Source organism: Coturnix japonica, chromosome 3, assembly GCF_054131305.1.
Source record: "Coturnix japonica strain WE chromosome 3, WE-NBRP24, whole genome shotgun sequence".
NCBI lineage: Eukaryota > Metazoa > Chordata > Aves > Galliformes > Phasianidae > Coturnix > Coturnix japonica.
In genome coordinates this window covers 6,714,237-6,730,101 of record NC_140665.1, presented here as the reverse complement: position 1 = coordinate 6,730,101, position 15,865 = coordinate 6,714,237, and the positions used below count along the sequence as shown (strand labels likewise).

The 15,865-nt window shown below is 39.9% G+C and overlaps 1 protein-coding gene across 7 annotated transcripts in view; it reads right to left on the bottom strand.

Moving 5' to 3' along the window:
- CFAP61 (cilia and flagella associated protein 61) overlaps window positions 1-15,865 on the bottom strand; it is an 82,426-nt gene that overhangs the window by 61,969 nt on the left and 4,592 nt on the right. For 5 of the 7 annotated variants that reach the window (XR_014944355.1, XM_085542465.1, XM_032443825.2 and 2 more), the window contains exons 5-10: window positions 15,793-15,860; window positions 14,657-14,783; window positions 9,789-9,921; window positions 7,762-7,906; window positions 1,575-1,666; window positions 995-1,176 (exon numbers count right to left, since the gene is read on the bottom strand). Coding sequence is in view for 6 of the 7 variants with exons in the window: in XM_085542465.1 (XP_085398591.1) it covers window positions 995-1,176; window positions 1,575-1,666; window positions 7,762-7,906; window positions 9,789-9,921; window positions 14,657-14,783; window positions 15,793-15,860 (747 nt within the window). In the remaining variant the exon portion in view is untranslated. The remainder of the gene's footprint in view (window positions 1-994; window positions 1,177-1,574; window positions 1,667-7,761; window positions 7,907-9,788; window positions 9,922-14,656; window positions 14,784-15,792; window positions 15,861-15,865) is intronic. The other 2 variants (XM_085542467.1, XM_085542468.1) reach the window with 1 other exon arrangement.

Below are 15,865 nucleotides of genomic sequence, written 5' to 3'. Positions count from 1 at the left end.
GCCTCAGTCTTCACTGGCAACTGCTCTTCACACACCCCCCAAGTTGATGGGTTGGAAGAAATAAGCCCCTCCCACTGCAAGGTTTGCAACCTCCTGAGGAACATGAACATCCTTAAGTCTATGGGACCTCATGAGATGCATCCCAAAGTCCTGAGGGAACTGGCTGGTTTAGTTGTCAAGCTACTCTCCATGATATTTGAAAAGTCATGGCAGTGAGGTGAAGTCCTTGATTACTGGAAAAAAAAGGCATTGTCACACCTGTCTTTAAGAAGAGTAGGAAGGATGAGGCATTGTTGCACCTATTTTTATGAAGGGTAGGAATGATGACACAAGCAACTACATGTCAACTTCAGCTCTTTACTGAGGAAGACCATGGAGTAGATCTTCCTGGAAGCTACGCTAAGATGTGGAAAAGAGGGAGGGGATATGAGACAGAATGCACAGCTTCATCAAGGGCAGGTCCTGCCTGACCAACCTGGTGGCATTCTATTGTGGTATAACTGCATCAGTAAACAAGGGAAGAGATACTGATGTCATCCAGCTGCACTTCAGTAAGGCCATTAACATGGTCCACCCCAATATTTTTCTCTCCAAATTGGAAAGATGTAGACTTAATTGGTGAACTGTTTGATTGATGAAGACCTGGTTGCAAGATTGTACCCAGAGAGTAATGGTCAGTGGCTCAATGTCCAGATGGAAATCAGTAACTAGTGGTATCCCCCAAGTGTCAGTACTGCTCTTTAATACCTTCAATCACTATTCCTACACCAAAAGTAACTTACTTTTTTTCCTTCATAGGAAGTTGTAGCTGGAGGTTGAAAGTTTCAGTAAGTTATCAGTGAAAGTAAAAGTAAAAAATAGGGGGGTAAATAAAAGGTGAGAAGAATCTAACCTAGCTGCAGCAGGTGCTGTCACTTTCAGATCTGTCTGAAAACTATGACTTTAAAAGTTATTACTAAGATTAGAAAAGCGGTAACCAGTCATCCACACTTACCTAGTTTCATACTTCTCATCAATGAAAAATATACGAATACAGAAAGCATTTGAAGATTCTCTATATATTGGACGAAAAGTGTCTTTTTCTTCAGCCTCAAGGAGGGATGCTGCTGAGGCATGAAAATCTCCATGCTTGACATCATCTAAAGCCAGTTTAGTAGGGGAAATCACTCCATCTTTCTGCAGTAATAGAAGTAGTGATCACATGAAACATTCCAGAAAGTATTTTAATTTTTTTAAATTAAGGTCTTGCATCACTCCTCATCACAGCATTCTAAGCAAAATTTTACCCGTTGCTTTGACAAACACATCAATACATTTCATACTAATGCTCTTTTATCAAGTTGAGCTTCACCATCAGAAACAACAGAAAACACACAGTCAGAACAAGGGCCCTGTGAGTTCCACAAATTATGGGAGTACTACCTCTACACAGACCCCAGCTAAAGCAATTCTAATCTGTGTGTGTGGGTGCCAGCAGGGGACAGTGCAGGAGAAACAGGAAACGCTACTTGTCCCAACAGCCTCCACCACTGCTTCAAATTAGCTTTAAAATCATCAGTACTGCTGTGTATTACCTGCACAGATGCATCTCCATCAGTAATGTCCTCCAAGTTTTGAGATGAAACAGTTTCTGCTTCCTGATTTCTCGGATTGCTTTTATCTTCACCTGAGTAATGCAAAAGAATAAACAAATCAGGTCTAAAAATGCAGGCTTAACCATCAGAATCACAGTGATAACTGATGAGTAGGTGTGATAGACTGCTTCTGTTGAAAGGTTGGTTTACTTATTTATAATAAACCACGTTTAAAACAGACTCTCCTGTATTTACTTGGCTAGAACTTCATTAGACAATCTGATCTCAAGGAAAAATCAGATAAATCAGATAAATGGATTTAAAATAGATAAGACAGAGTTTGGAAGCAACTCCTAACTCTTACATTATGTAAGTCAGACTTACATCGAACTGCATGCCCATAGTAGCAATGACCACAGCCTTGGTAGGCTGTTAGACATCAGCAGCATAAAGAAGGAAAAAAAGGGCTCCAAGGAAAGGAAAGACAATCAAATTAACAGAATCCAGGTCTTATATCTACATGACAGATCATGGGTTCCTGGAGTCCACTGAGGACAGCTGTCCAAGTTTTGAACAGACCAACCAGAGATGAAATGTCACCAGACCCGGTGCTCATTAATGCAGAGGAGATCATTAAAGAGGTTAAGATCAGAGGCAGTTTGGGCTGTAGCGACCGTGACCTGGCCTAATTTGGGATCTTGAGGAACAAGGGCTTAGCAAAGAGTGTAGTCTTCAGGAGAGCAAAGTTTGGGCTGTTTAAGGAATTACTGGATGAGATCCCCTGGAAAATTGTCCTTGGGAACGTAGGAATGGAACAGAGCTAGCAGCTCTTTAAGGACACCTTTCTGAGAGCGCAAGAGCTCCCTGAAAAATGAGAATGGAGCATTAACAGACACAGAGAAGGCTAAGGTACTCAATGAATTCTTAGTCTTCACTGGCAGTCAGGCTTCCCACAATTCTCATGTCCCTGAAGCTCAAGACAGAGATCAGGGGAACAAAATCCCTCCAGCTGTGAGCAAAGAGCAAGTCCAAAACTGCCTCATATGCATACAAGTCCATGGGGTCTGGCAAGATACATCTCAGGAACCTGAAGGAACTGGCTGATGTGGTTGCCAAGCCATTCTCAATTATATTTGAAAAGTCATGGTTGTCAAAGTCCCCAGTGATTGGAAAAAAGGAAACATTTCTGACAGATTCAAGCAAGAGAGAAAGAAACTGCAGGGCAACCACAGGCTGGTGAGCATCACATTTGTGCCTGGGAATATCATGGAGCAGATACTCCTGGAAGATATGTAAAGGCACACATTAAATGATGAGGAGACCTGAGATCATCAGCACGGCTTCACCAAGGGCAGATCGTGCCTCACCAATCAGGGGTTGGAAATAGGTGATCTTTAAGATTCCTTCCAACCTAAGTCATTGTATAATTTTATCATCATCCTGATTTCCTTGGTAACATTATAGCCGCCTTCCTGTTTACTTCATCTCAATTGGGGTAACAGTATTCTTGTGAGTAAAATGGGAAACTAAGCTGACTGGATGAAATCACTTGTAGCCATCTGATGAATCATTTTTTAATCATTGACTGACATGATAAACAGCCACAATATCTACTAATGTGATGCAATGTATGTGTGTATATGCTTACAGCATTTCTAATGAAGGACTTAAGCCAATTAAAGCAAACATCTACATGTCAAGGAGTTTAGATAAACATCTAAATATGTATTTTTGCCTTTCTATCCCTGTCTGGAGGCAAATACAAAGTGGATAATTAAAACATAAGAAACCACAACAAAAATATTCCAAACCAATTTGGAACATACAAGATGTATTATGTTGTTTTTCAATTACTTAACCAATCTACAGAACACTCCGGATACCTGGCATCGATGTTAAGAGAGTAGACCACTAACTTTCATAACAGCTTAATACTTGTTAGGCAGTAGGCAACCATCATTCCAGCAGACATGAAGCATTTTGGGGAAAGAAATTCCTAAATCTGCATGGTGATGTATTCTATGACCTAACATCAGTGGAAAGTGAGGGTGTTCACAACCAGAGATCACCTGATCTTCTCTCAGAAAAGCCACATCTAAAATCAATTTTACAGACCAAAATTATTCAACCTGCAAAAGAAACATTCAAGTTTCCATTGAAGCCGACGTATTCCATCAAATAACCACCAAAATTACTAAAGCTAAGTGTCAGCTGCTGTATCTAAGCCCCTGAAAATCCATCTTCAATAGTTTTGCCATTCCTTATATTGTCACCTCTCTAATTTTACAGATACAATCTCTTAAGAATTGAGCCTGAAAACAACTAAACTAAAATCACTAAACTCTTCAGGTTTAGGTATTGTGGCTGTATAAAACAGATTAGGCCAGCACATCCCTCCATTTGAAAGCATTAGGAACATGGGAAAGACAAGTTTTTGAGCTGCAAGAGGAAGAGAAAAACCATCAAAAGTCAGAGCACAACAAAATTCTTCTCTCTGCTCTCTGAGCTTTACCACGGGAAATCCATCTAAGCTGCATCCATTGTCACAAGTATTTTTATTCATGCAGTAATGAGGTTTCAATTCAAAGGTTTAAAATAATTAAGCTCCAAATCTTTTTAAGAAATCTGATATCTGAAAATCTATTTGTCTGTTAGGAGAAAAGAATGCAAATGCATTTTGCAGGGCAAGAAGAAACACGGAGGTTAGAAATCAAGGTTTCTCCAGGGGTACCACAGATGTGAGACTGCACAGAAATGATCAAATGTCATCTTGATTAACCCAGCTACATTCCTCATTATAAACAGCCTTGCAGGTGTCAGAAGTTAATTAATACAAGCTTCTTGTTGTCATGTAAATATTGATATGTTGTTTCTGACTTTACATTAAAATGAAATCCCTTTATGGCTCCACCATCCACTGCTGTCAAATATAGCTACATGGCTGTTTACATGCAGGCTGTACACAAATGACTGTGAAGAATATTAAACACAGTTGCACTAAATGAAGGAAAATGAACCAAAAAACTAAAATAATTCTGTGATTGCTGGGTTGGTAGCAGAGGTAACAGTCAGCAGGATTCAGAAGCCAGTTCAACATGAAGCCTGATGAAAAGCCCTTGAATCATTCCCACGGCATCGTGTTTTCTAGCTGCTAATTCCTGACACCACATAGAGTAACAACCAAATTACTGTAATTACCCTGAAATGTAAGTGGCATATCAATATTATGTTAAACACTGATTTTCGTACACTCTTTCATTATTATTCAGTGTTACGTTTGGAAAGGAAAACAAAAAATAATATCAACCTGCGGTCTCTGTTTGGAAGCTGAAGAGCTTGGAAAAAAATATCCCTGTTGGGTCTTGTTGTTGTTTTCATATGGGAGCATAAAATGACTCTATAAAGGAATGTGGCTTGCATTTTAAATTCTCAGACAATTAATTCAATAAAACAAAGTCCACATCTTCTATTGACATAAGATGATATAAGGGCAGTGAAGCTTCCCTAGACAATTTGGCAGCAGGTTTCCAATACAGTGGACTACAGAAATGGTGCAATTGCTGTAACAGCATTTATATGATCGTGCATATGTTATGCAAATAATCAAATGTGAGCTTAGCAATGGACTACCAAGACGGAACTCTTATAATTGTTCACGTTCTTAAATATGCAGAGCCGCCACAATAGTTCCATCATTATTCAGTGACAACAGAATTAATATTCCTGAGCAATATATTGCTATGAGCCACCTTCAATTTTACTATTAATTTCCATTGGCACTCTCTCTAAGAATGGTATCAGTCAGGTTCTTTGATGAGAAGTTCCTTCTCAAGTGTAGACCTTTGAGACACTTGGTGACTGGTACATAAAAGATCTGAAAAAGCCTACCAATAAATCTCTTTTCTTAAGGCTGCTCTTCAACAAAAGCAGCTTGAAATTTGTGGCTCTGGATCTATCAGAGCTGCAAATGCAAGTGGCACCTCAAGGCTGCCTGCTCAGCAGGCAGAAGGCAGAAGCAAGAGGGTGGTAGCAGCTCCTGATGCCACTCTGTTCTGGAGACAGAGGTTAGGAATTGGCTCCATAGCGCATGATGTGATCCAGCAAGCTGTCTTGTTCAGCCTCTTACAGGTTCAGAAGGTCCCGACCAACTTGCATATGGCATTCTTTCTGTTCCCGTGTAAGTATTTGTGGGACCAACATACTGCAAACTTTGTAACATTTCAATGTTGTCACCATAGTTTCTAATGCACTGAAGCCAATATTCAGCTCCAAACACAGAACCTTGGTTATAATCCACTGATTTGCACGGATGAGCTGATGAAGACACTCTTCATTTCATGGTGTGACAACTATAACTGGCCATGTGAAACTTGGCTTACCTTCTCTTTGCTGAAATCTATCCCCCTCTGGCTTACTGAGCACACATCCACTGTTCAGTCTCCAAACACATTCAGCAAGCATCAATGGATGTCAATGGTGCCATTTTTGCCACATGAAGGAATTCAGAGACACACCTTCACTTCACATGCACTTCCGTGTCAGACACCATTCTGTAAGGCTGCCCCTCTGCTGCCATCTGTCACATGGCAACAACACAGAGTGGAATATTGATGGAAAGGTTCAGCCTCTACTGCCACACAACCAACATCTGCCTCTGATGTTGTGGGTCAATATAATAAAATAGAAGGCATTACTTTTGGAGCTGCCCTCAAATATTAGGGCCCAGAGATTTTACTGAAGAGACTTCTGCTTGTTGATCTTCATGAGGTTCCTGCCAACTCACTTCTCCACCTTATCCAAGCCACCCTAGAAAGCAGCACAGCCCTCTGGTTATACCAGCCAGTGCCTCCAGTTTTAGATCATCAGCCAATTTGCTGAACTGAGAGATTAGGTCAAAATAGTCGTCTAGACTTCTTGCTGATAATAGGAGTAGGACAGAAGTCAAAGTGAAATCAACACCACTCATATCTATCAGGTACTTAAAATACAGAGATAATATTTACAGTTTTAAAGTGAAGTATATTTCATACTTTTCAGCACATTTTTATATAGCTTACTGAAGAACTAATCCTGAGCCAAGTTTGCATGACTTAGCAGGGTGGGTAAGTTCTTTCAAACTTAGTTTGTTCCTGACCAAACAGCACAAGGAAAGCAGGCCCACTACAGCAGGAAAAGAGTGAAAGGTCTATTTTTCAGAGGAGACTCTCATAAGCAATCTTTCCTCTTCCTTCAGCCCTATCTATACATCTGCATATGTCTGCCACCTATTTTGAAATAATACCCTTAAAGCTCCAGGAGTGTGGACCAAAACACTATGTAGATGGGTTTCCCAATCTCTTATTAGCAAGGTTCTTACCTTTGTGGTGGGGGGGAGGGGGAAATGCAAAGGTTTGCCTGGAAGGCAGTCTTTTTTCTTTCGCTTTACTCTCTCACAGCTGCCAGCTCGGAGATACCAGCTGGTGACTGCTCTGAAGCTGCCTAGTTATATTTTTTGCCTGGTGCTTAGTGTTCAAACAAGCAGATATGTAACAACCTAATGGTGTTTATTTTAATTCCATTACTAATAGTAGATAGCATAGCATTGCCCTTCTGGACAAAAAACACTGAAAAATAAAGACAACAACTATAAATTACTTCTGTTCTACAAAACAGGTGACGTTCATGTTACTGGTATTTATCACTTGCACTAAGGTGGCTCATAGCTGCTCTGTCATATCGTGACTAACAAAAAAGCAGAACAAAAACACTTCTAAAATCCTGTAACCTAAAAGACTGCAAACAAGAAGCAGAGAGCAGAAAAGGGACCACAGGGAAAGGAGACAAAACAAATAACAGCCACAGTTATCCAGCTGCTTAGCTGCTGACAGACATTAGAACCAGGTTTGAAAATGAAATCTTCACTTAATGGCACAACTGCAGCCAACTGATGGGAAATACACCCTATTCTTTAGCTTTGCAGAATTTGAAAGCTATATCTCACACATCTGTTTCAAAGAGAGCCTCCTGAACTAAAAGACACCAGCCACCCATTTCCAAAGCAGATACATTTAATTTGGTTTTTTTTTCTTACTAATATAAACCTACATTCTCTTCCAACCTTTTCAAAAGCTGTTCAGAAGATAGAAATAAAGGCAAAGTGAATCTGGAATTTCAGATTTCAATACCTAGAATTTCAGAATATAGATACCTTCTGGAATGCTTGGCTCCTTTGGGACATCTTCAGGACGTGGTTTACAGAGTCCATGGAAAAGCCGTAGATCAAAAGACTCACGTAGCAAGGAAACATCTACTTGAGCGCATAAGTTCATGAATCCCACTACAGTGCCACCATCCTGAAATATAAAAGCAGTATCATACACATGCACAAGGTGAGCAGGTACTTTTAGATCAGGACAAGAAAAAAAGCAGCGATTTGCAGAGGGATTAGGATTATTTACATGGACAAATGATCTACTATATGTATAGTATATACATATACTATAAATATGATCTACTGTTTTAATAAAACACCTTTTAATGAGAAATCTCCAAGAACAGTGTAATTTTTCGTTAACTTAAAGTGCAGCTAAAGTAAAATCTGGATTTAGCAAACCATAGTGCTTGATTTATTACTGAATGTTATTCTGTAGATAAAATTGTGCTTACACTGAAAAGTATATTTTATTTTCCTGTGAAAATAATTAAGGAAAGCAACTGTACAGTATGCAAACAGTTCTATTACAATATATCATATGTATGCTATAGAGGAATTAAAAGCTCTGAATATTTCCAAGTCCTGTAAATATCTAAACCAGCCTTTAGAAAAAGTAAATCTGGCAAGTACAAAAATGAACCCTGCAGTGCTGAAATGGCATCACTCTCTACATTTGATTACATTACTAAAAGTTTCCAGAAAGTCGTATTGTTGAGAAACAAAATGATTGTGGGAAATCAGAATTAACATGTTGGTGGGCTTTGGCTTTAAGTTAAGACCAGCCTAGAAGTAGGAAGCTATTCAGTTTTTTTAGTACTATATTCAACTTACCCACAAAACAATCAAACTCTTTCCTGTTATGCACGTAATGAAGGAATCTTTTAGAAATGTCATGAAAACTCACAGGTTCAGTTTGTAGGACCCTTTTATTTCGCCACAAGCACTCCAATAAAAATAATAATAATTAAAAAATAGAGTTCAATTTTTTTCTCCCCAAACAACAAGTGATTGTTTGTTTGCCTTGTTTGCGTAACTGAACAAAAGCTGGGTTGCTGCAGTTGTCTGGCTGCTGTGTAATTTTAGGCCCAAGGCTCAGCAGAGGCTGATTAACCAATCCATCTACCATATGTGCAAAAAGAGGTTGCCAGCTTCATTCTCTGCAGGGAAAATTGGCATCTATCTTGGTTCGCATGGAGGTGTCTTTCCAATCTGCAGCAGCAGCAAGTATAAACTATGAGGGCCTGAAATACCTTTTGCTGGTATCATATTGAGCTATAAACGTACAATTGAAATGTATTATTTATAAAGATAGCCATCTGTAATGTGCTATTACACTAATGGCTTATTGTTTCCTATTTGGCTTCCAATGGCAGTGATTACATGTTAAGGTTTTATATCGTTTATAAATCGTTTGCTATAGAAAGCAGACTTCTGGAATTAAGTAGGTTATGCTGCCTATCAGCTGAAAATACCACATACAATTACTAACTCGTGGAAATATTAAGAGGAGTTTTCAGTGCAATAACTATTACCACCTCTATTTGTTATTTAAATTAATTCCTGAGTTTCTGCCTTCAATTCATCAAAAGATCTGAGTGCTCGAGCCAAGAGATGGAAGGAATAAAACAAAACAGCACTTTCCACTGTGAAAACATTAGTGGCTACAAGTTCTCAGGCGCAATATTAGTTTTTGCAAGGAATAAAAACTGATCATCTACAATGCAAAACATCTAAAACAGCAACATGCTTTTTCTCAGAATGGTCTGTTTCAATTACTTGGAAAGAATCCATGCAATTACTGCGAGCTGCTCCTTCATTTACTTAACAGTAGATACCACTCCTAAAGAACTGACATGCACAAAGAAAGTGGCAGAGGGCATTGTGTGCGTGCAGATTGTGAATTGTACTTTCCAAAAGTGAGCTTGTTCTTTTTATTCACTGAGCTGCAGCATGAGCTGTCACTCACATATGACTTCACTAACATGATGATTAGATCCAACAAGAGCACGTGACAGACTGACCTCACAAACGACAGCTTGATTTTCTTCATCTTGACTTGCTATGATATCAGCAAGGAAATATTCACTATGGGTTTCTTTCAGAATCTCACACTGACGGGTCCACATTGGCATGAGATCATCATAATCTTCCAACCTACGAAGAAGAGATCACACAATGTCCTAATAGCTCCTCTATTAACAGGTCCTGGTACTTCTGATCCCCTCTGTTAGCACAGTGACAAATAATAAGAAAATATGATTCAGAGCACCTACCTGTAAGAAATAATTTCACCTAAGGACATGCCCTAAACAGACAGTACCTTTGGAGCCTCAGAACCAGAGGAGAGGCAGAGGCACTTTCAAAAGCTAATGCCACCCACCTCAGATCTGGACTGCCCTATGGAGATGCCTATCTGCTTCTATAAAGTAACCAAGAGAGTAGCCCTGTTCAAAATGATCTCACCCAAGGCATCTCAGGCTGAGTGGATGTGGGTTTTTGGCCTCATTTAAAATAATTACATTCAGTGAGCTCAATCAGTTTGAGCTGGCAGTGATCTCTGAAAGCTACACCAATGCTATTTAGAAAATATTCATTTTTCTTTTCTTTTCTTTTCCCTTTTGATTGCTCTTTCCCTTTCCCTTCCCTTTTCATTCCTCTTTCCCCTCCTTTCTCTTTTCATTCCTCTTTCTCTTTCCGTTCTCTTTCCCTTTCCCTTCCCTGCTCTTTTCCTTTCCTCTTTCCTTCCCTGCCACCCCCTCCCCTCCTTTTTCCCTTTCCCTTTCCTTCCCTTTCCTTTCCAAGAAGACCCAACCAAATAGTGCCTTTTTGTGTGGGAGAACTAGTTCTGTGTATTGACTAGATTACTGTTATTGCACACAGCAGAGTGGGGGGTCAACTGGCAGAAATCGAGCTATTATGCCTCTGTAAGGCCAAGTTAATGCTCCATCACTGAAAAAGACACAAAGGCCAAGGTGCAATTACTCCATCCCTCTGCCTTGTGAGAAGTCTTCTGCACAGGTGGGAGCCTGCAGCATCCAGGCGGTGTGTAGAGACTTCTAACCTCAACTTCCCCTCTTTCAGTTTGAAACCATTCCCCCTTGCTCTACCGCTATCACACCGTATAAAAAATAGCCCTCCCTCCTGTTTACAACCTCGGTGAGCCCCGGGCCGCCCGGCCGGACTTCGGCTGCCCTCTGGCGGCTCAGAGGCGGAACCACCAGACAAGGGGACCGCAGCTCCATCCCGACATTAACGGGAAAGCCCTCGGTGCTGCCGCGGATCTCAGCGTTTTGAGCCCTCATGATCCTTCATAAGAGTAACGCATCGCTCTCGGAGCTGTCACGAACCCAACACACCCATCACTCCTCACCGCCCCCACTCTCCAGCTGGAACACCCTTCCTTAAATCCCCCTCAAGTAAGATGACACTAGCAAAACATTTTCTAACAGCTCCGTTCTTTCAATACTGTACAAACATGTTTCTGAAGATCATTATCGGGAACGTTTATTAACAATTCCCTGGGTTTTAGGAAGAGTTGTATTTTGCTTCAGGCTCCCATTGCTCGCATCTGTGCATGCTTGTACTGAATTCCAGGCACTGCTATTTGGAACCCTTGCCTTTGCATAGGCAGCAGTTCATTAAAACAAAATAAACCCACCCTAATTGTCACACGTGGTATTTCACAGGAGCCTTAAAGTGAATCCAACCCAACCAAAACTTCCGTTTCTAATTTGATCCAGTAAGGGCCAAGTGCCCAAGTGCCGACACACTGACATAAGAGCGATAGAGACCTGCAGTGGTGCCTGCATGCCCCACACACCACAATGAATGTGACCTTCTGAGCAAGCTCACCTTCCTACCAGTGACCCCTTTTATTTGGACATATTTCTTCAGTTTTATTCTCCAGCCATCTGCCTGAAAGCTCACTCCTTACCCCCATCGCCCAGTGATAAGAACCCCTCCATCCCTGACCCAGTTGCACTGACCTCTTTCTGCTTAGGTCAGCCAAGCGGGTTGTTGGGGCAGCATGGGCAGTAAGGGAGCTGTTCCAGCCTGCCAAGAGTATCTGTTACATATGCCTTACTAACAGCCTTTTTAGCAGGGTGAATAAAAGCTTAACTTGTGACCTTTAGGATGCCCCGACTCGTAGCACTGTTCCATCTGCCAGGAGTTGGTATAATTTAATTCTCCTTCTGAAGGGTGGCCACCAGATTCTCTCATTCAGTTTCTAAGTAAAGAAGGCAGCTTGAGGAACCAAGGGAGATTAATATTGTGACTGTTCACTCTAAACTGAAGACAGACAGCAAGACGACAAACTTTCAAACCCCTTGGATTTTCATTCGTTTTCTCTGTTAAGACACTATAAATCACTCGTCCATAGAATTAGTTGCAAAGCTGCAACTAAAGCAAAGCTCTAAAACACTGGAAACAAATATTATTAATTTCTTTTTCCCAGGCAGTATCTCTGTCAAACAGTGTTACTGTGCTCTTCGTATATGTTGTAGTTTCCATGTAAATATATAGAAGGCATCACTTTTCATCTACTTGTCATCTCTGCAGGCTTCTATACAAAGCCAGTGGCATTCAGTGGGCTCTGCATAAGCTTCATCACCACCCAGCATATTAAGAATTGTAGGAACAAAACTATTTTTGATAGTTTTGTCCCCCACCAGGATCTAAAGATGAGGTATCAGCAAGAAACTTAAATGTAAAACCTTACTGGAGTGGGTTCAGGCACACTGCAGTTTTATTATAAAGGTCAGATAGAGAACAACATGGACATTAATGGTTAAGCAAAGTATCAGTTTACAGCTTCCTCTCGCTGTAAGAAAGGGAAGAGGGAACACAGATTACCTTAATCTCCCATCATTGACCCAGAACATGTTGCTAGGCAGGTGGCTGTAGACAACTTCCATAGAGAAATCTCTAAAGGGTTCCACTGAATGTTACTATGGATGCCAGTGAAGTACAAAGGTGAATAGAAAGGAAAAGGAAAGGCAAAACATCTTCTGCAAATATAGGTTCTCTGAATAAGATAAATTGTATCCTCCGTACATCTGCGTTTGTATGAATATTACATAAGTAGGTGATGTGTAATTAAAAAGAAATAAACTGTTTCCTGGTTAGTTTTCTAGGTCTCATTTTTCATAACAGTGAATTGGTTTTATTATTCACAAACAACTACAGAAATCCCAGGGAAGATGGTATCTTTATGTGTTACACTGGTACAGCTTGCTTGCCACTTCTAGTCATGGCAAAAATACTTTCTATTGGCAATACCTGACAGCCATAAAAGAACAAAAAACATGTTTCAAATTAAATGGAAAACAGAAACAGAAGGGTGGGGAAAACCTTTAAATCCTCAGGAATTAATTCACCTGCTGATAACATGTTAGTATCAGGGGTTCATCTGCATAATGATCGCTGGTAGACATCTCAAAGCAAATACTTTACAAGCCCGAAAAGTTCAAGTATTGTGGAAATGATTTTGTGATACTGAAATATCCACACCAACAGCAAAATGCTTTTAAGTGGTCATGGTCAACTCTCTGCCCTTTACCTTAAAATGTTCAAAAGCCAAATTACTGGGTACTGCAAACACTGAATGAAGTAAAACTGTAGGATAAAGAGCCCTATTTCAGGCCTATTGGTAAAACCATAGATGTGTAAAACACCTCTCTGTGAGATCTATTAGCATCCAGTCCAAGATGTTAGCATGAACTAACCCACAAATAGGTGTAGATTTACTAAGCAGACAGAGGCTCCTAATGAGGCATTACCTTCCATTAGCACTGGTCAGTATGGATCACATATTACATGAGATAGTGTCCCAGGTATATGCTTGTCCCTAAATTTCAACTGCTATTACAAGGACCAGAAACACTTCTTAAATCATGGTACTGGTACACAAACACAAAGCAGCACTTATTAGAACAAAGAGAAAAAAAAACTCCAGAAAAAGGAAAACGAGTGAATCAAAATGTGAAGGATGCTTGTTATATTGTGACCACGGTACAAAGAGGAAGGTACACAGCACTGACAGCAATACATACAGAAAGATAACCTAACTGGGGCTGAATCTGCATTTCTCACTTATTGTACTCAGTGCTGGCACAAGCCCAGAAAATTGTGACTTGGCATAAGCAGCAGAATTGAAATGGCAGGAAAAAATACAGTGGTTAGGTCAACATACAGGTAGGCATCAATAGGCATTCAGTTAGAGAAACTTGCAGCTGTGCCTGGTATACACTGCTGACATCAGAGCAAATAGACTAGTTTTTTTCTTCTCCAATTCTTCAAGACCTTTATGGCTTGAATCCCAAAACAACAGCAAAGCTGTTGACATGTGATATGTGCAAGCATAGCATAAAAGACACAAAAAAGAAACAAAAAAAACCCAACTCATTGCTCCAAGCTGCAAATACTGAAATACATAACACTGTGGAAATTAAAAAATAATAATTAATTATCCCATTATTTTCTTAAGCTCTCTCAACAGCACTGATGAAGCAAGCTGCCCTGAAATGAAGTGACAGTAAATGTATGAAGTGCTTATGTAGAAAAACTGTATGAAGACAAAAGGAGAATTTCTGTGTCTGAAAGAGTAGTGGAACCAGGGAGTCTTTCCTCTTATCTAATTCCTTTATATGATAAACCCTCCTCTTCAGTCTTTGTTCCACTGGCCAGAACATGATACAACAACAAAACAGTCTGAATCTGTTCCAAAAGACCAAGGCAAGGCAGTAAAGCCAATATTCACAGACCCAGCATAATCACAAAACAACTGCTTACTAAGGCTTCCAGGCCATTGAGCTGATGCTGTAGATAGAAATAGGGATTGTTTTAATTAATTCAGACAAACAAAGTAGATGTGAAAAATCTGCATTACCTCGCATTGCGAACATGCAGATGTGGGTGATACGGATGTCTGGGGCATACATGCAAAGTAAAGGTTTTATCCACTGTTGAACCTGGAGCAGTCATCATCTTTTCAAAGACACCATCCAATCCTGGCTCTGTGAATGACAAAAATCCATTAGGAGCAATAATGAAGTTTCATGATTTAAACCTTTAAATTATCGGGAGAGTTATTAGAGGAAAATGAATTTTTGAACTTATATAGTAATGCTCTCAATCTTTTAAGCAGTGAAAAGGTCATGTCAGTAGTATAAGCATGTGAAAGAATTGTTACTAGATTAATCTGAGGATTAATTCTCCTAGTTCCTCTACAAAACCAACATCTATTTCTTCAGTATCTTGTAGTAGACAGAGGTGGGAGCCAGCCATTAAGTAGGTGCTTAGCTTAACAGTCAGTCTGAATTCAGGACTCAAATTCCAAGTGAGATGCTGCTCTCAGATGTAAGATGTGCATCTTCCCATCTTTTGTACCTCTGCTCTAAAAGAATCCTAGCTTCCTTCCACAGGTGCCTTCTGTCCCTTACGAATGAATCCTCTCCTCTTGTTGGACTCAGCCAAGAGAAAGAAAGTACCCAATGTGACTGGCTTAGACATATAGGTATGACGCCTGACAGACAAATGTAGCTCATTCATTCATATCTATGTGTATAGATATATATACATATGTATATATACATATACACGTGGCTTGTTAGTCATTGCCTGCATGCACCAAGCGGTAAATATCAATAACTGCCTGGTATGGGGCAAGCACTGATCTCAATCTCTTGACTCCATTCAGCCATAAGTATTCACTGAACTTGTGGGAATTTATTTCTAAGTCCAGTTTGAAGTCCCATTCATTTCTGGCAAAATTAAAGACTGCTGAATGAAATATGCTACTACATAAACCACTTTTACAAGGAAGGCCCATTAGGGGATACTTTAAGGTTACAGCTTCTGCATGTTTAGAAAATACTAACTACTTTTAATATATATTAATAAATAAATAAATAAATAAATAAATAAAAGCATCAAAAAAAGCCCAACACCACTGTCCACCAACACAGCATAACAGTGGCAATTAATTGTCATTATTTTAAGTCAAAAATAGTATTAAATTCTTACCTAAATCCTCATCAGCTGGTATAAAGAGAAGTATAAACTCCAGTTCTGGCATTGCAATAAAAGCTCTCCTGGA